The 21,397-nt window shown below is 41.1% G+C and overlaps 1 protein-coding gene across 5 annotated transcripts in view; it reads right to left on the bottom strand.

The window, feature by feature from the left end:
* NELL1 (neural EGFL like 1) overlaps window positions 1-21,397 on the bottom strand; it is a 363,706-nt gene that overhangs the window by 104,396 nt on the left and 237,913 nt on the right. For all 5 annotated transcript variants that reach the window (XM_053389174.1, XM_053389155.1, XM_053389145.1 and 2 more), the window contains one exon: window positions 14,538-14,660. In XM_053389174.1, the coding sequence (XP_053245149.1) occupies window positions 14,538-14,660 (123 nt within the window). The remainder of the gene's footprint in view (window positions 1-14,537; window positions 14,661-21,397) is intronic.

Below are 21,397 nucleotides of genomic sequence, written 5' to 3'. Positions count from 1 at the left end.
CTGACAGGAAGTTCAAAGAATAGGGAGGAGTCCAGTATACAGGTGTGCATGGATAGCCTGGATACATAGGTCAACAGTAACAGAAGCTTGTCCCTACTAGATTTTATTCCTTACTAAATAAACCAGCAACCAATCAGGTTGCAGTTGCTCAAAGCAATTGGAAGTGAGAGACTACAATGAACAAAGCCAGAAAGTCCATCGACCCTGACAAGAAAGGCTTTAAAAATTTTGTAGACATCATGTGTTCAGTGCTGTGGGTGTATCAGGCAGGAATGTTCCTGAAATTTTCACTACACTTAAAATGTCCGTATCCTGGTCCTATACAGTACTGGGCATTTAAACAGGTACTGTTCATATACTGCAGACTTTAATAAGGTTTTTCACAGAAACACCTAGCTTCTAACACTCTTTGTAGCCTGATGTACTTTAAAATAGAATAGTAACTGGGAACAATTGCCTGAGTCCATACCTCTACACAATCTTTCTTCTTGAATAAAGCCTCAGGCACTGGTTGCTAACAGGCTGATCCTTGACAGATCATCTGATTGTACCCTACAGTGGAAACTACATCCCCAAACCTGTAAAGCATCTCAAAATTCTCTTCCCAGTCGCAGAAGGATGCTCCTTGCCTGCCCTGAGGCCTCAGCCCTAAAGCCTTCCTGCTCTGATAATCCCTGGCCTGATTCTGATATGGATTATGTTGGTACCCAGTCAAATAAAGATTGTGTGCTGCAGATCCATTTGTACATTAGGCTTCCTGGACCTATATCAGTTCACAGGCTATACAAAATGTTCAACCGAAATAAAACAGATACGGTACAATAATACACATCTGCAGTTTGCAAATATGTGTAAAATAGCTCCAATCCGCAATAAACATAGCAGTATTGCGATTTCTTTCATGGCAGCTGCAAAAAAAATAAAAAATGAACACCCCTCCCACATCATAACGAGAAATAAATGATATCTCCAACATAATTACCTTTGATTCACAAGAATCTCTTACTAAAAACACTGGCAGACATTCCAAAACATATAATTACTAAAGTTTAATGAGCAGCATCTACATGACTGAATAGAGCTGATTAGTGAACTATGGACTTGCAATGAAGAGATGGTAATGCAGGATTTCAATAACTTTTCTGATTACATAACATTTACAGCCTCTAACCCCGATTATAAAAAATAATGATTTCAGCAAACAGAAGAAAAATTATTAGTGTACTAGTCAATGAAAATGGGGGAAAATCAATTCATATTTGCAAGCTTTCCTAGTTCTACTTTATAAATCATGCTGAAAGAAACCACTTTTACACAACAGGAACTTTTCCATTTCCTTGCATACCAGGTTTGTCTAATTCTGGGACGTGTCTATACCCATAGCCTCATTAAATATGGCAAAGGGGCATTGAAAAAGCATGGATTAAAACATTCAGAACAAATCTTTTCCAAATGAGGCATGACCACAAACCTTAAGATGTGTGTTTAAAAAACTGCTGTGCTACTAGCTGGGAGGTGCACATAATTCTGTTTAAATAAGAAGTTTTTCCTCCACCTTGTGCAGCCATCACAAATCACATAAATGGATGAAGGAAAGTGCTTAAACGTCTCAGCTAAATAATGGTTGTGCTATATATTGGAACAGACAACTTTTAAGTTCTAAGAATAAATATAACAAACTTTTGAGCACTGAGTCATAGGAAACATTTCAGTGTACAATGCATTATAAAGACATGAAAAATGTGCAAAAAATGTACATATTCTTTATCATAAATGAATAAAATGCCGTTTGCTTGTCCTGTCTTTATAGGAATCATGTAGAAAACTGAAAGGGGAGGAGTTCTGAGGTATCTTCAAAAACTGCCTTTGCTTATTGCGGTAAAAATGTCAGAGAAATATATTAAGTGATAAGAATGTAATAGGTATATTGGGTAATATTCCGAGGCGGCTATAACATGCCAGGTGTCCTGAAATTAAATGCAGTCATATTCTTTAGCATATTTTATTAGCAATGAAACTCAACATTTTTATATGTGGCTTGAATTAGGTCTTTCTTAAAAATAAATAAATCACAATTTGGAACTCAGGCACAGTCCATAAAATATTCACATTAAATCTCTTGCCTTTTTAATGTGTAATTATTTTATTTTCAGTTTTAAGCACCAAATATGAGTAACTCCAGCTCTCAAATTTGCAACAGAACATGAGAGGTTTGTTGCATTTCTTCAACGTTGTAGGTAAAATTTACAAGTGTTATTGGCATAGCTCCACCAATGATAAATAGACCACTTCTTGCCATCATTAAGCAACAGCAACATAAAACAATACATAGTGAAAATATATTTAATCTAGGAAGCATTTCAAAATTCTGACATCCCTGCAGGGATACCAGTGCAACAAGGGGGAAACTTGCTAAGACAGGGATTTGCTAGGATTTGCTAACAGGAATCATGCAAGTCTTCTTGTCTTCCTGCAAATGCATGTCACAGTTATAAGGCTGCTTCTTACCCCTTTCACTGTTCATTTGAATATTCATTTTTTCACCCTATTTTCACTGGCTGTTTTCCATTGTTCCAAAGGCAAGGGAAAGAGGAGGGGGCAGGAAGAAAAGGAGGTGACTCATGTCTGTAGTAAATGATGGGGGGGGGGAGGCTTAAGGGAATGCATTGGTGAGGGGAAGAAGGGTCTCTCTGTGGTTGGTTTAGTCCTTTTGCTAGTGGGGGTGGAATTGGGGAAGGGGCAGGCAGAATTGGATGGCATGTGGAAGAATGAAGGGGGAATAAGGGAGGAAGGTGTGTGCATGAGAGAGACAGTTTAGGTCTCTAGTGACCAGAAGGAGAAAACTGGAGAGAAGTAATTGCGGAGGGAGCAAATGGAAGTGGATTGAGTTAAAGGGGCAGTTGCAGTGCTGTAGAGAAGCAAGAAGAGGGAACTGGGGAAAATGAAAGGGAACGTGTCAGTGTCCCTCCCTTCTTGCTGTACTCAAAGTACTCCCTTTCCTCAAATGACTCACATGAGAGAGATAAAGGATGTAGAGCCCTCAAATATTCCATAGTACCTTCGTACAATGTCTTTCATTCCTGGGTATCACATGTTGCCTTCAGCATGAACACCAAGACTCAAGACTCAATGTAGTAATTTAGAGCTGATACTTCTGTAACATGCACCTCCCCCCATGCTTGTACTATATCCAACAACTGAATATAATTTACTCTAATTGAACAAGCTAACTGACAGGCTTGCTCTTAACATTCTATTTACCATATAGAACACATACCATAACGTGTGCACGCAAAATGGCCTGAAGAATAGGAGACTGGAGGAACCATGGAAATGGAGTGGTCTGTGTGCAAAGGAGAGTTGAAAAAGGAGGAAGGAGGAGGTAAGAAAATGGGGTGTCAATGGAGGGGGAAAACGGGGTTGGAAAAACATGGAGGAGTAGGAGGCAGGGTAATGGGGTGAAAATGAAATCAGGGGTACAAAAGAAGCTGAAGAATGGGAATGAGAGGTGGCTTCATAATTAGGTAGAAGGTGAAAATGCTTAATAGTTGCATGCTTAATAGTTGCAATGTGTGGGAGGAGAAAGATGCAGGAGGTTACCATAAGGATAGGTCTGTGTGCAGGGGAGGGAGGCATGCAGATGAAGTGAAGGTGAAAACGGGGGTGCAAAGTAGAGCAGCACCAGTTCTTAAAGTTATAGATGTGTTATAACAGCCGGCTTCAAAAACAAGGTTAGGAAGGTGAAAAAGAGGTTCAGTAGTTGCACCGAGTAGGAGGAAACTCTAGGGGGTTAATGTGTGACAGGGAGTGGGGGTTGCTGAGTGGAGCAAGCAGGGGTCAGAGCTCCCCAGTATAGTGATAAGGGTGGGGCTGGCACTCCTATTTCCTTCCTGTCACCATGACAGGCAATTTCCAGACAGGCCATGTTTACATTTGGCTGTGATGAAGCCAAAGAAGGCTGAAGAGTGCAATCACCTATTGACAGCCCCTGACATCTGGTATATTTTAAATAAATACAAAAATAAAACAAGGAATAAAAAGTCAGAAAATGAAAAAAAATTAATGCCCACTAAGCAATAAGATGCGGACGCGGGTGGCGCTGTGGGTAAAACCTCAGCGCCTAGGACTTGCCGATCGTATGGTCGGCGGTTCGAATCCCCGCGGCGGGGTGAGCTCCCATCGTTCGGTCCCAGCTCCTGCCCACCTAGCAGTTCGAAAGCACTCCTAAGTGCAAGTAGATAAATAAGTACCGCTTTATATAGCAGGAAGGTAAACGGCATTTTCGTGTGCTGCGCTGGTGCAGGCTCGCCAGAGCAGCTTCGTCACGCTGGCCACGTGACCCGGAAGTGTCTCCGGACAGCGCTGGCCCCCGGCCTCTTAAGTGAGATGGGTGCACAACCCTAGAGTCGGACACAACTGGCCCGTACGGGCAGGGGTACCTTTACCTTTAAGCAATAAGATATTTGTATTGATTTCTGCAAACCATAAGCCATAAATATAACATTTACTACGAAAATTCCAGGAGCATGAAACGCAACATTCTATAACCATAAAAAGCATTCACCGACATGTACAATGCATGTACATCTGAAACTTTAAAATGAAAGGAGCCTCCTTTTTGTTACAGCAATTGCATGGTGAAACAGAAATGCAAGTTTTGCAAGTTTGACCAATAGGCTGTTCCCATGGAAATGCAGTACAGTGGTACCTCTGGTTAGGTACTTAATTCGCTCCAGAGGTCTGTTCTTAACCTGAAACTGTTCTTAACCTGAAGCACCACTTTAGCTAATGGGGCCTTCCGCTGTTGCCACGCCGCCGCCACACAATTTCTGTTCTCATCCTGAAGCAAAGTTCTTAACCCAAGGTACTATTTCTGGGTTAGAGGAGTGTGTAACCTGAAGCGTATGCAACCTGAGGTACCACTGTACGTAGCTCTTTATATTATGTACACTGGACTGGATAATGTGGCTATTGCTATTTTAAAAATATGTGCCAACTTATATAGTATTTCAAAGTTCTGGATTGAAGCTGGAATGTATTGGATGAACAAAAGAATCAAATCTTTCCTAATTGAATATTTCACAAGAGCATAGAAATTTGAGAATGTTTAATCGTATAATACTGGGGGAGGGTGACTTTCACACGATTAAATTTTGACTTGTCAAGTTAACACTCAATTTTTATATTGGACTTTTGCCTCTGCAAACTCATTGCTACAAAAGTATTCATGAGAATCCATAGGAATGAGCTTTACTAAAAGTCCTGTGATACCAAAATATCCCAGTTGAAGTCTGCTTCAAATATTGAACTAAATCTAAGCAAACCTGAAGCCAAAAGTGTTATCCAATAACTAAATCTGTAAACATGAGATTCCACTTCAGTTTCCAACCTAAGCAACTGGGATGGGGGCGGGAGAATCAATCAAATGATAATATTTGTGTTGTTTCTAAAATGCATAGGATCCCCACATTTCTGCTCTAAAAGAGACTTATGAATGCAATTTGATAAGTAAGATTTTTAAGGCAGGAAATACTCACCTGTCCCCATCTTGTCTCCAGAACATTACAATTGCATTAATTGACTGTTCTGGCTTCCATCTAACAGTATGAAAATGTTCACACCATCTGTTTGTGTCTGACAACAAAATCCCCAGGAAACAGCAAGATATATCTTGTTCTACAATTCAGCAATTAATCCATACTCTTTTTTTTTATTCTCCTACTGAAAAAGGGAAGTTTCTTACCATTAATTCCTCCTCTCTGAAGTTGCATCCATGACTTGTTTATAGAACACTCATCACAATTTGTTTGCACAGGGTTTTCTGGGAGGTTCAACAACATTTACTGTTTACGAAGCATTTGTTCGAATTTTGCAGGAAGGTTATACAACGTCACATCAAGCACTTGTTATCCCACACTCTCCAGTGCATTTTCCCATCACAAGTGGCAAATCCACTTTAATTGTGCAATTATTGCTGGTATGTGACTGAATCCCATCTGCAGAACAGCAACAGTTAGGAAACACCCTGAGTTTCTCAGAGAGCATTCCAAGTCTTTAGCCTATCTACTCCCTCTGAAAGACCTTTCAATGGGAAGAGACGCCTTAGCCTTTCTAGACTAGACTGGAAAAACCAAGAAACACTCCTCTATCCCTAGCAGAAAAACTATTAAAAAATGAAACCTCTCTAAAAAGTTTACCATGGGAACTAATAAACCTGAGTTCCACTACGTAATAAGAGAACTAACAACTTCTGTTCCAACATGTGAGCTGAAGTACAAGGAAGAATGAAACCCAGGGCACCCAAATTGTCTTCCCCACATGTAAGGCAAGACAGAAGTCTTTAAAGAGGATCATGGTTTGCTGAAGGAGCAGGGAAGGCAAAATACCCTCTGGGAAACACAGAGAAGTGGAATTCCAAGTCCTCTGAGGTGTAAAAATATCACACAGACCCCAGGAAGGCCTACAGTGGACCACTGTCATTGTAAATGTATCCTCTGCAACACCCTTCTACTAAAGGTTGTGTCTACAGAAAACAAAGCATCCACATTGTAGTATTTCACAAAAGTGTGCAAGGAAGCCAAAAGTACACATTGAGGACTGGGCTGTGATCCCTGCGGGTGAATTCCCAAGACTGATGTTTATAGGATTTGAAACAAAACCTTCAATTTAGCAGAAGAGTTGGAGTTATGAAAATTGTACCTTAAACCTTTGCTTTAACCTGTGTATCATGTAAACGATAAAGATATTGCATAGTTTTACACGTGGTGAGAGTAGATGCTGTCCTACAGCAGATGCCTATCCTGTTGCCCTGGAACCAGGAGCAGAAAGGAAGCACCCTTCTACCTTGGACAGGGGACCCACATCACTGCAAGGAAAGACCAGCCTGGCCCCACGCTCTGCATCTCCACTCCCTAACAGAAAGAATACTATCTTCAATCTTCTATTTGTTTTAGGACTTCAGAATTGAAAGTAAGCATATTCTGGTCCCATCCATCAGCTAATGTACTATGAGCTATTGCATGCGTAGGCAAACTAAGGTCCAGGGGCTGGATCTGGCCCAATAGCCTTCTAAATCCGGCCAGCAGACGGTCTGGGAATCAACGTGTTTTTACATGAGTAGAATGTGTCCTTTTATTTAAAATGCATCTCTGGATTATTTGTGGGGCATAGGAATTTGTTCATTTTTTATTTCAAAATATAATCCGGCCCCCCACAAGGTCTGAGGGACAGTGGACCAGGCCCCTGCTGAAAAAGTTTGCTGACCCCTGAGCTATTAGATTGTGTCTATGAATTTGGAGGGGGTATCACATTACTACATGTTTCTTTGTAAGCTACCTTTAAAATCATTTGAATGAAAGTCAGGGTTTAAGAAATCTTACAAATTAATAAATAATATTAGATGACATGATGTGGCGAGGGAAAACCGGGAAGGACATAGAGTCTGGTTTAAAATGCACCCATCAGAAAAGGCAGCTTCTATCGGCTTTGCTGAGAAACAAGCTGTCTTTGTTTTTTCTTTGCCCTAGCATTACATTGCTAGGATAGGAGAGGGAGATGCTATGAACCAGAGCCACTCTATCAGCTCTGCTGAGAGACCATATGCTTTGGATTCTCCTCTCCATGAGCATTTTGTATCCCAGCCTTTTGTTACAGCAAATCTATAACTTTAAGAACCAGTGCCTGAGATTTTTCCCTCTTCCTCCCTCCTCTATTGTTATTGCATCATGTTTTTTTAGATCGTAAGCTCAAGGAACTGCCTTGCTTTTTATTGACCTGTAAGCCATTCTAGGAACCTTTACAGGTAAAGAATGGGGTAAAATGCTTTAAATGAATGAATAAGGACTGACGTTTTCTTATTAAATACAGAATTAAACCAACCAAGTTTTGAGGATTTGCCAGCAGTGCTTTGCTGGCCTGGTCTGATGAACGCTGACTATGCAGTTCCCTAAGCAGGACATAAACTAGCAATACAGTCATGCCTCATGTTACGTTTGCTTCAGGTTACGTTCTTTCAGGTTACATCCCGCGGTGACCCAGAAGTACTGAAAAGGGTTACTTCTGGGTTTCGCCGCTTGCACATGCACACAAGCGCCAAATCGCAACCCACGCGTGTACAGACGCACCACTGCGGGTTGCGCTCTTTTCATGTTGCGAACAGGCCTCCGGAACGGATCCCGTTCGCAACCAGAGGTACCACTGTACTTGCCTCCATCCTGGGCTGAGCAAGTTCCAGCTGCTCAGCCCTACTCTCTTATCCATAGAATTCCTCTGTTGGAACTGTTCCCTCAGCCTGAGAACTGCTAACTGTCAGCAAAGAAATACTGGACTCCATCACAGACTGAGAAAGTTCTAGCTGTTCAGTCCCACTTCTTTGCCTCAGAGGTACTTACAGTCGGAGGGGTTGATTTGTGCCCACTGACTCCAAGGAAAACCAAGCATGAGGGCAAATAAAAAATAAAAAAATAAAAAAGCTGCCTGAATAAACCTGCCATAATTAACATTATAAGCCTGCCCTGCAGTTAGATACACATGAGCCCTACACTGGATAAAAGCTTCCTGCATTGTAGGGGCTTGGACTTAGATGATCCTTGTGGTCCCTTCCAACTCTACAATTTTATGATTCTATGTGCATTATAATTCTGCGCATTATCACATAAAACACTGGTTCCCAGAGGTATACAAAAATGGTAAGAGTGGTCAAGCTGCTTAGACATTTTGATGATTATATTATATAAATCATGTTGGAAATAAAATAAATGAAAGACTGGGCAAGCACAAGTCCAAAAGGCATGAGCAGTGCCCTATCTCTGGAACTGTAGTGAACTTGGCCAAAGACAAATGGATGGGGAACTAGAATGCTAACACAAAAATCTTTAAAATGTGCACATTCAGGTAAGGTGCAATGGGAAGCTTCCATGGACTTTAAGGCATGTTAATTTATTGCTGTTTGTTTTGGGGATCAGGGACTTATGCCTGCAATTGTGTTGCTAAATGGTGTGTTTCTATCTAATGACTGCATAGGTTGAACAGACCATATATTGGTCACAGTAGAATAAAATGCTGCGTGATGCAGTCATGCAATTTCTCCTCTTCAGTATTGGGTGGCTTTTGGATGTCTGAAACAGGGTCAGCAAAAAAGTAGGACAACTGCTGTAAAAGATATAGCATACTGTCTATTGTCATATTGTTGAAACTCTATCGTAAGAGCCTATAAATCCTAGCCAGTATGACATGAAGTGGAATTACAAGTTTCAATAGAAGATATGAGCTAAGCAGGCACATTTCAAGTGAACATCTTCATAAGGATGACAAATCCACACAAATTTTACACCAGCTACAGTTGTTGTTCCCAACAGCTTCAGAATGACACAAGTAGAAAGCAGGAGCATCCAAGGTCACTAAACTGAAGATACTTTTAGCAGAAGAAATAAGCTGAGTAAATAAATAAATAAAATAAATACTTTCTGGAAATGAATATAGAAAACTCACTTAAATTTAGCCTTGCTACAATCAGAAAAGAAAACTCATCAAGGTCACTGCCTGACACTGATGATAATTCATTTCTAACAATAAATAAGACAGCTAAATCTTGAACAGGAAAAAGTTCAAAGTACTATATTTGTACAGTCTATTCTTGCAGTCTCTTTTATTAGGGCAAGCATATTTTTGAGTTCATGAAATAAGTCTTGACTTGCTGCCATTTGTGATGGTTCCCTTTGTGTTGTGCCACAGCATGAAGCAAAGAAGCACACTCGCTCCATGGCTGGACGGTGATGTCGCACTGCAACCTGGACAGGTAACACCCCTGGAGGTAATCAGCAGATCTCATAAAGGTACTTGTATGTCTCCTTCTCCCCCCTCTCTCTGTGAAACTAATAAAACACTACTCGTCCACCCATCTCCGATGGAGGTGCTTCAGGGGAAAATGGTCACCTCCCATATTTGTGTCATTTTCACATTCTTCAGTACAACTGTGCTCATGTTATCTGAAGATCCTGATCATGGATATTCCAGATCACATCTACTTTATTTCTCCAGCAGGATGGAAACAACAAAAAGAGAGATGGAGGGCAAAGGTAAGAAGGGATTGGTGTGAGCAAATGTAGTTGCATGTCCCTAAGCTTCATTTCAGCTAGAGATGAGGCATCAAGTCAACATGGGCAAGATTAAGTTATATCAGAAGAGGAGCCAAGAAGTATCAGCCCCTTTCATCTCTATCAGGCATAACTTGCCCATTTCGTTTACTTTCTATGCAATTGTAAAGTGCTTTTTTCCCAACGCATTTTACTTTTTTAATATCCCTTGGGTCTATTCTGTGTTCATTTTTCAAACACAGTTTTATAACAGTCTCCTTACTGATAATTCGTATGTCCCGTCTCACAGAATCTTTTCCTTAATCATGTTGTGAAAAGCTTTAATGTTCAGTATTCATGGAAAACTATACAATATTTTTGTACATTTGTTCTTTTCACTGGGGAAATATTATGGCTTGTTACTGTTCAAGTTTTCTGAATAGGTTTATTCTCAGTTTTATCCTTTTTATTTAATCACAGCATTGTTACTACTACCTAGGGGCACAACACAGCTAATGTTGAGCACCTTAAAGTCCAACTGATTTCAGTGATGGACTTAAGCATGTGCTTAAAGCATGGGTAGGCAAACTAAGACCCAGAGGCCGAATCCGGCCCCGGTTGCCTTCTGGATCCAGCCCGTGAATGGTCTGGGAATCGCCATGTGGATCAGATTGTTCGGGCTGCGCCAGCGCGCGTGTTCAGCGGTGCCTCCTCCCTCCCTTCTCCTGGCTTCTCCCTGCCCTGCCTAGAGCCAAGAGGAAGGGGGCTGGGCTTTGTTGGTGCCAACAGCAGCAGCATTAACACTCGAGTGACCGCCATTGTAAGCAGGCTCAATTTGGGCTTTGTTGCTGCCAGCCCCTCTCCAGAGCCCTTTCATGCGCCACTCATCGTCCCACCGCCGTCAGCCCCTGACGCTCGCAAGACACAGGTAAGCAGCCACCGGGGCTCATCCGGTGCTGTGGAGAAGGGAGGGGAGATTCGGAGGGGATGGCTTACCTGAGTAGAATGTGTCTTTTTATTTAAAATGCATCTTTGGGTTATTTGTGGGGCCTGCCTGGTGCTCTTGCATAGAATGCTGTGTCCTTTTATTTAAAATGCATCTCTGGGTTATTTGTGGGAATTCGTTCATTTATTTATTTTTTCAAATTATAGTCTGGCCCCCTACAAGGTCTGAGGGACAGTGGACTGGCCTCCTGCTGAAAAAGTTTGCCAACCCCTGGCTTAAAGCTTACCCTCTGAAATACATGAAGATGGCAATCCTATACACACTTACTTAAGAGTAAGTCCCACTAACCTCAATGCAATGTTCACGTATTCATGAATAGGACTGTGCTGCAAGTGCTTAACTCTGTCTAGATGTTCCCTAGAGCAATGACCTAAAATGAAGGTCTTATTTGAGAGGGGTGTGTACATGCTGAATTTAAACCATAAAGCACATTAATATACCTTTGTGGGTAAAATGTTTCTTCGCATATGCACTATCTTTGTAATTCTGAATCCTATTATCTCTCATAGAAATAATCTCTAAATATTGTCTAAATACATACAGTAGCACAATGTCCCCAATCTTGCTAGCTTCCATTCTAGTCAAGTTGGCTAAATCTTACAATCCTTCTACCACAGTCAATGGTTGAGACCCATTGAAAAAATGGCTTTTTAATGATTGCAGCCATGGGCAAATGGCACAGACAAGTCCAACTCTTTCATTTAAAACACAATCTAGACCAGGGGTCAGCAACCTTTTTCAGCCGTGGGCCAGTCCACCGTTCCTCAGACCATGTGGTGGGCTGGACTGTATTTTGAAAAAAATAATGTACAGATTCCTATGCCCCACAAATAACCCAGAGATGCATTTTAAACAAAAGGAAACATTCTACTCATGTAAAAACACGTTGATTGGACCGTCCGTGGGCCGGATTTAGAAGGCGATTGGGCCGGATCTGGCCCCGGGACCTTAGGTTGCCTACCCCTGGTCTAGACCACCATCTCAGCACTGTAGATACTTTGACTTAGATTGTGCCACACAAATGCATAACCTTCCTTAATTGTCTACCCGCCAAATGTGGTAACATTTGAAGACTTATCTACAGTAACTTCTCTTGAAATAAACTAGATTTTGCACAAATTGTTGTTGTTGTTGTTAGTCGTTTAGTCGTGTCCGACTCTTCGTGACCCCATGGACCAGAGCACGCCAGGCACTTCTGTCTTCCACTGTCTCCCGCAGTTTGGTCAGACTCATGTTTGTAGCTTCGAGAACACTGTCCAACCATCTCGTCCTCTGTCGTCCCCTTCTCCTTGTGCCCTCAATCTTTCCCAACATCAGGGTCTTTTCCAGGGAGTCTTCTCTTCTCATGAGGTGGGCAAAGTATTGGAGCCTCAGCTTCACGATCTGTCCTTCCAGTGAGCACTCAGGGCTAATTTCCTTAAGAATGGATGCATTTGATCTTTTTGCAGTCCATGGGACTCTCAAGAGTCTCCTCCAGCACCATAATTCAAAAGCATCAATTCTTCGGCGATCAGCCTTCTTTATGGTCCAGCTCTCACTTCCATACATCACTACTGGGAAAACCATGGCTTTAACTATACGGACCTTTGTTGGCAAGGTGATGTCTCTGCTTTTTAAGATGCTGTCTAGGTTTGCCATCGCCTTTCTCCCAAGGAGCAGGCGTCTTTTAATTTCGTGACTGCTGTCACCATCTGCAGTGATCATGGAGCCCAAGAAAGTAAAATCTCTCACTGCCTCCATTTCTTCCCCTTCTATTTGCCAGGAGGTAATGGGCCCAGTGGCCATGATCTTCGTTTTTTTGATGTTGAGCTTCAGACCATATTTTGCGCTCTCCTCTTTCACCCTCATTAAAAGGTTCTTTAATTCCTCCTCACTTTCTGCCATCAAGGTTGTGTCATCTGCATATCTGAGGTTGTTGATATTTCTTCCGGCAATCTTAATTCCGGCTTGGGATTCATCCAGCCCAGCTTTTCGCATGGACCATTTGCACAAATGGTCACCACAAAAATGGTGTTTGGCAATTTATATGAACTCACAATAAGTAAAACAGGAAATTTCCCCATTAGTGAAAGCCCTGTCTTATCAGGTTCTTCAACTGCAGTAAGAGTTTCTAAGCGTGCTCAGACAAATGCATTTTAAACTCCTCTTCAAACCTTCATGCAAATTGCACAAAGGTCAGATGACCAGCTATGTGATTGGGGACTCTTGCACATATGTCCCTTCCCCAGCCCTTAGTTTCACTTTTTTTGTATACTCAAGTAAATGCTTGAAAACAACTTTTGGGGTAATCATTTGTGCAAAATCTAGTTTCATTTCAAGAGTGGTTGGTTATCAATGTTGTCTTCAAATGTGACCATATTCGACAGAGTATGGACTAATTCCTGTACATTTCTAAAAATTTCTGCCCAATCAAGTTTCTGCTTTTTTTGGGGGGGGGGGATAAAGCCAATTGATAACCGTCTAGGTAAACCTTTCCACCTGGAATCTTAATTGTGTCAGTTGTCCTAAATGACTCATTATGAAAGCAAGTAATTTACAGCATGTCATCCAATGATTTTAAAGCCAGGAAACAGCGACTGCCTCTGTGGTATTTTACCAGCGCAATCTGATAAATGTCTATTCAGAAGTAACTTCCACTGAGTAAGGAGGGTAAGGTGAGTTGGTATGGAACTGCAATCTAAGAGTTCTTTTTAGATGCAGTTTTCTTAATAATAATAATAAGCAAAAGAATAAATTCCACATTGAATAACTTTTGAGTATTGTAGTAATTTCCCAGCTACTGGATCAGTGAGTGGTGCCATCTCCCTTGAAGAGTCTCATCTTTATTTAATAATCCTCCACAAACTACCATGTTATTGTATACAAACTGATGTTGAATAATGTATATTTTATAGTCTACTCAGAACCTACAATAGCAATGGTATCTCAGAAATGCAGACAAGTTTATTAATGCACCATAAAGCAAACTGCATCAAGAACAAAAATCATATCTGTCTACCACTCCACATATTCAGTGGTTCTTGGCAGCTTACTCTACTATAAAAGAAAATTATGGTCACAGTTTAAAAGCCACATGGATCTTGTTTAAAAGACAGTTATTCTAGCTTAAAATCCACATGTACCTACCCCAAAAGATAACTGTGGGATCCATTACACTGTATAGTTCAAAAATGCAGTTTATACCACAATGAAAAGAGTTAATAACCTATGTAAATAATCATATTCATGAGCAGTAAACCAAAAGGTATTTTAAGTGCCTCAGAATACCTTTCCTGAGTAGTAAATTATGCAAAAATCAATTCTCATAATGTCTGTGCATGCAATAGTTGCCAGATGATAAATCAGACAGTGAATTCCTAACACAGCCCAGCATCTTGTGCAGGCTGAACTTAGGCAACTGTCAAGGAATATTAATAGTGTATACTCATTTTATCAAGTTGTTGGAGAAACAGACCCACCTCGGCAGATGGTCCCATTCCCCACATATCCAGGCTTGCAGGTGCAGCTATGTCCCCTGACTGTGTTAGTACAGATTGCATTCTCATCACAGTTGTGCTGTCCGCTGTCACATTCATCACGTTCTACAAGAAAACAATGCAAGAGAAAGTGAGCAAGGGGAGGGAGGGAAAATAAATTTTCAGCTTGCTGATCTGACATTTGAAAAGCTAGTTATAACTAATGAATGGTTACTACAATGGCTGAACACAGCAGAAGAGACATTAGATGCAGAAGCCTGACATGGACCACTTCCATTTCAGGTTTTGATTCATGGCAGACAGCCTACAAATTTTAGACAGAAAAAACCCCCTATATAGTTAAAAAAAGGATAGAATCAGAATAGTGTAGAACAAAAATGCTATCTAGGGATGAATATGAATATTATCTCTACAGGAGCATGCAGCTTAAATACTAGCTCTGTTATACATTTCTCCCTAGATTTCTGGAGTTATTACCCTCAATACGTCCTTTTGCAGAGCATCTGCCCCCTTTTTGTAGAGGATGGATGCTAAAAAATCAGTAGATTTACCTCCTTTTGAGATACAGGGATTAGAGGCAATTAGAGATGGTAGGATCAATAAACAGGCATGTAAAAAAAGAATGCAAATGTAGTTGAAAGGACAGAAAGGCAAGCGGAAAGTTGGAGGTTTCTCTTCCTGCTCCATCAAAAGTTAACTCTTCCTCTTCCCAGCAAGCTGACAATTTGCTTAGACAGGCTGTAAGCAGACATGTTTCCTATTGGCTTCAAGCAATCTGAACCGAAAAAGGATTAACTTTGGAAGGGAGAGTAAAGCAGGGAAGGAATAGAAGTCAATATGTGGTGGTGACCAAATCTCCCAAAAGTCTATTCACCACAACACACTGGCCTTCATTTACAATAGTGAATAGATCAATGGTTTTATTTATATCTGGAAGAAAGTTACAACATGGGTTTCAGAGAGAATCTCTTCTAAGTTCCCCATTTCCCCTGTTATTCAGTTTTCCCTGACTATGTACAGTTCTGATTACTTAGTTCACTGCTGAAAAGAAACCATGAGAAGAGGACAGACCTTACCAAAAGCCACATACTTATCAACTCTAATGTTCATATAATGGCCACAACCATTTCAAAGTGCATCTGCAGAACAACTGTATCTCCAAGCTACAGATAGTTATTACTGACTTGCTATTCAGACAAGGGAAGGCTTCCTTTAGAGCATCACATCGCTTCGACTTTGATTTAGAATGTGAATATCCATTTATTATGTGAATGCTGTCAGCATGGTGAGGATCCAGAGAATAGCAGCAGAGGTTTTGGAATATGTGCTATACAAGGACAATAATGAATGGACTAGGCATTCTTAGCTTGGGGAAAGAAGATTAAGTGGAGCTAGTAGAACAGGTTTAAAACTGTATATATCAAATGTTTGTCATGAAGAAGATGGAACTTTTCCCCATTGTCATTGTGAGAAAAGCAGGGCACAACTGAATTGAGCACCAGCAGCATGCAAACAGGCTGGCTGTGAGGGAACAAGGTTTGCAATGTGCCAGATGGACTAAGGATCAAACAGCTGTGAGAAATTATGGAACTTTTATCACTAGAGATTATTAAAGAGAGGCCAGAGATGTATCTGCCAAGGATGCTCTAGGTAAGAATTTCAGCACGTAGTAAAGCACTGGAGCAGATGTCTAATGGTATCTCTTCCAAGTGTGTATTACTATTGCTCTATTGATATAGGAAACTTGGAAGAGGGTATTTTGAGATAACAACAGTATTTATTTTCACATCTTTAATGCCAAGCTCCTGCTATAGGCATTCTGCAATTTTTGATTCACCTGAACACTTTAGTGGACACCCTAGCACCAAACTTAGAATCATAGAGTTGGAAGGGATCCCAAGGGCCATCTAGCCCAATCTCCTGCAACACAGGAATCTCAGCTAAAGCATTCATGACAGATGGCCATTCAACCTCTGCTTAAAAATCTCCCAAGCCACTGGTTTGGGTCCTATCCTCCAGAACAGGAGAAAACAAGCTTGCTCCATCATCCAGGTGACAGCCCTGGATGGCTATCATATCTCATCTCTGTCTTCTCTTTTCCATGCTAAACATACCCAGCTCCCTCAACAGTTCCCCATAAGTCTTGGTTTCCAGACCCTTGATCACCTTCTTGGTCACCCTCCTCTGCACATGTTCCAGCTTTTTAAATTGTGGTGCCCAGAACTGGACACAGTACTTCAGGTGTAGTTTGACCTAGGCAGAATAGAGAGGTACTATTACTTCCCTTGATCTGGACACCCTGCTTCTGTTGATGCAGTCTAGAATAGCTTCTTCTTTTTTTACTGCTGCATCACACTGTTGACTCTTGTAGTCTACTAAGATCTTTAGGTCTTTTCCACATGTACTTAGTTTAGATTTATGCAGCTAGTTATTGCTGTCTAAGAACAGAACTTTACATTTGCCCCTATTGAAATTCATTTTGTTAATTTTGGTCCAGTTAGCCAATCTGTTAAGGTCATATTAAATCCTGATTCTGTCTTCTGCAGCATTAGCTACCCATCCCAGTTTGGTGTCATCTGCAGACAGAATGAGTAGATCATTCAAGTAATTTATAAAGATGTTGAACAACAATGGGCCAGGGACATGGCCCTGCAGCACCCCGCTTGTCACGTTTTTCCAGGATAATAATAATAATAATAATAATAATAATAATTTTTATTTATACCCCGCCCTCCCCAGCCAAGGCCGGGCTCAAAGCGGCTTACAAGCAATAATAAAAACAAGTTGAATGATTACAACTTAAAAACAAAATTAAAATACAACATTAAAATATTGAAACATTAAAATATTAAAATGTAGCCTCATCGCAGGAGGAGAAAGGAAAAGAAAAAGGAAAGAGAGGGAGGGAGGGAATCAAATTGGCTCCAAGCCAAAGGCCAGGCGGAACAACTCTGTCTTACAGGCCCTGCGGAAAGAAATCAGATCCTGCAGGGCCCTGGTCTCATGAGGCAGAGCGTTCCACCAGGCCGGAGCCAGAGTTGAAAAGGCCCTGGCTCTGGTTGAAGCCAATCTAACTTCCTTAGGGCCCGGGACTACTAGGGTGTTGCTATTTATGGACCTTGAGGCTCTCCGTGGGGCATACCGGGAGAGGCGGTCCCGTAGGTACGAGGGTCCTAGGCCATGAAGGGCTTTAAAGGTCAAAAGCAGCATCTTAAATCTGACCCTGTACTCTACCGGGAGCCAGTGCAGTTTGAAAAGCACTGGGTGAATATGCTCCCATTGCAGAGACCCCGTGAGGAGCCTCGCTGCAGCATTCTGCACCCTCTGGAGTTTCTGGGTCAGCTTTAAGGGCATCCCCGCATAGAGCGAATTACAATAGTCAAGCCTGGAGATGACCGTCGCATGGATCACTGTGGCCAGGTTGGGACGGATGATGAAGAACTATTAAGTGAGCACTCTTTAGATTCAGTCAGTCAACTAACTACAAATCCACCTAACAGTTACCTTGTCCAGCTCACGTTTTACTAGCTTCTCTGCAAGAATATCATGGGTGACTTTGTCAAAAGCCTTACTGAGATCAAGATACACTACATCCACAGCATTCCCCTGATCCACCAAGCTTGTAACTCTCTATATAAAACTTCATCTGCTTCCCTCCCAAGCTCTTTTCTCTTTTTATGAAGAGGAACTTGAAGAAATTCTATCATCTGTCAACACAGTGCAAATAATTTCTCTACAGGTGAAGCTCTCACACTCTCTTTTTATATTCTTAAAGGGATAAGATTGGAGAACCAGTGACATGCATGTGTCTGCCATGGCACTGTAGTATGCGTCAAATTCAGGATAGCGTTATAAAAACTTCTCTTGTAGTTGTCTGATTCTCTTAATCCAAAATGAGTACTTGGTCTTTAAGGCACTGGAAAAAAGACAAGAGCAACATCTTCAGTACCATAGCATGGGGCCTGAATGTGCAATAACACAGCTTTCACCATTTCTGCTGCTTATTCACCCCTTGCCTCTGACACAGTCAAGGCCAGAAGACACTGAACAATCACATAGCAAAGCAGGTGAAAGGAAGCAGCAGAAGCATTGCAAAATTACATGGAGGGTGGTGGCACAACTGAATAGTAATTTGTGAGCTGCACATTTATTTTTGAAAGCATCACATTTTGTACTTTGATGCAGCTGTCAAAGACCACACAAATTATGTGAACTTTTCTTATTTACGACAGATGTTCATCCATTCATAAAAATGGAAGCTCATTGAAATAATGACTAATAAATGCTTAAATTCTAATCTTAAATGCTTCCCTACGAGAAACTAATATTTACATTAATTAAGTTTACTTATAAGAAATTGCTGTAGATTATTGTCAAAGTTAATATGATAGCTGTGGCAAAGCATGATGTAATTTATAGATTTTCCGTGTGTTTAGATACATTTAAAGGGACGGGGGTGGCGCTGTGGGTTAAACCACAGAGCCTAGTACTTGCCGATCAGAAGGTCGGCAGCTCGAATCTCCGTGATGGGGTGAGCTCCCGTTGCTCGATCCCTGCTCCTGACAACCTAGCAGTTCGAAAGCATGTCAAAGTGCAAGTAGATAAATAGGTACTGCTCCGGCAGGAAGGTAAACAGTGTTTCCATGCGCTGCTCTGGTCACGACTGGATCTAATGGTCAGGGGTACCTTTACCTTTACCTTTACTAAAGACACTATTCTCATCCCATTCTAATTCCATTGTCTGTATCAGACAAATTTTCATATCAAAGCCTTGGAGATTATTTTAAGAATGTACAGTTACAAAGAAAGGGATGTAGCCTTGAAAATTGGATAATTCTACTAAATCTCTCAGTAGTGGTCTACAGATTAATTAGTAACTGCAAGGTGTTTTGATCTTTTCATATAGAAGGCAGTACAGGAGATCAAAGCAGCAAAGTAGTTATCAAGTAGCTGGTGAACTGCACTCTGTTTCTTTAATTCAACTATAGCATTTGAAAACAGGAAGATTTTTGCTCACCTTACCATCAACCTTGCTGAACAGCAAGAGATACAGTGCTTTTATTGAGGGGGTAGATATACATGAAAAGAGAAACTGACTTTTCACAATGGAGGGAAATAAGCAAATGAACTCTGTTGTGCTCTGTACTAATTCATATATTCATAAGAGATCTGAATACTGAGATGTACAATGAGGTATCCATGTTCAAGGATAAGAACTCAGAATGGGGAATTTTTTACATATTCAATTCTGCATACAATTGAGCATGTGGGAGAGAAAGAAACATCGTATCAAGTGGCCCTTAGTAGAAGGTACACAACGGACTTCTATATTATTGCTATCGCTACTGCTACCATTATTACTACTGTATTGGCCAGAATATAAGCCACACCTTTAAAATTCGGGGGGGGGGAGAGACAATACCCGAATATAAGCCGCTCCCTTAAAATTCCGCAGGCACTCACACCTGTTCCATTTTACCGTATGTCTGTTTCAGCAACGATATCGTAAAAGCCCATTTTTGTAAGGTCACGAATTTAAGCCACACTTTAACTTTTCATGGTCAGAATGGGGGGGGGGGGAGAGAGGCTAATATTCAGGCCAATGCGGTATGTCACTCTCCTCACAAGAGTAACCCACAAAAGCAAACTTATATTAAGACCAATTAAAATGAGCAGAGTCAGTAAAACACGCCCCCTCCCATCAGAGGCAGGAGAGGAGCAGCCAGTCAGTAAAACTTAAACCAACTTGCTGCCCTGCTTTTGCTGCTGCCCCCTGTGAAAGAAAGAGGAGGGCCATCCCTGGATAACCCACCCACATCCCTGGAACATCCCTGGAGGACCCAATCACAGCAGCTGGCCTTGACGCCAGACTTCTTGGTGGGCTGGGCAGATTTTAAAAAACAACAGCAGGTTGATGTGAATGGTTTTGCGAAAGGGCATCAATGGTGCTAGTACATGGGAGTATTGTTTTTGTTTATTCTTTGTGTACTGCTATTGTTTTCCCCTCAATATGTTGCATGGAATATTATTGTGTTGCATGATTCCCCCACCCCATTCTTCTATGGTATAATGCATTTGTGCATCTTTTCAACTTAAGTCACTTGGGGACGCTTTGAATGACAAGCAACTAGTAAGTTTAATAAATAAGGAAACATAAAAACCTAAAAGCACCTCTATACAGATAAAAGACAGGTCTTACAGATCCTGCCCCACTAAAATAGGCCATAGTTGCCTGAAACCCTTCAAATTAAGGTCCAAAAGTCTGGGCAAAAAAGTCTAGGTGGAAAAATGCTGAAGACGGCTTGTTTACTGGAAGCCGAAGCACGGGACGAACCGATGCAGTGACTTTTGGGAACTGTGTGATGACAGCGTCTCCCGGGACCTGATGGGAACCATCAACAGTTGCAGGAACAAAGGATACCACACCATATATGGATGGGAAAGTATTATGGAAAAAACTGTCACACACAGGAAAGAATAAGGATTGCAGCTAAAGTTCCTCACTTGAAACTTTATCAATTACCTATTATATCAACATGAATAGAAACCACAAGATTATAGCTGTAGAAGAATGAACTCAACTCTAGCATGCCGGGGGGGGCAGTTTAATTAAATTGTATAATTTGACATTTGAGTAATTTGTATTAATAATTGGATAAAATTGGTATTGTTATAATGAGGCTGTTATTGGAATGATATTGGAAAATCAAATTTTTAAAACAAAACAAAACAAAAGTTAGGGCTTTTTTTCTTTTTTCTTTTGCCTAAAATAGATAGAGATGGTGCCAGACATGATTCCCTGGGAAGAGCATTCCACAAGTGGTGGGCCACCACAGAAAAGG

This window comes from Podarcis raffonei, chromosome 1 (assembly GCF_027172205.1).
Source record: "Podarcis raffonei isolate rPodRaf1 chromosome 1, rPodRaf1.pri, whole genome shotgun sequence".
Classification (NCBI taxonomy): domain Eukaryota; kingdom Metazoa; phylum Chordata; class Lepidosauria; order Squamata; family Lacertidae; genus Podarcis; species Podarcis raffonei.
This window is presented reverse-complemented; position numbering and strand designations above follow the sequence as displayed.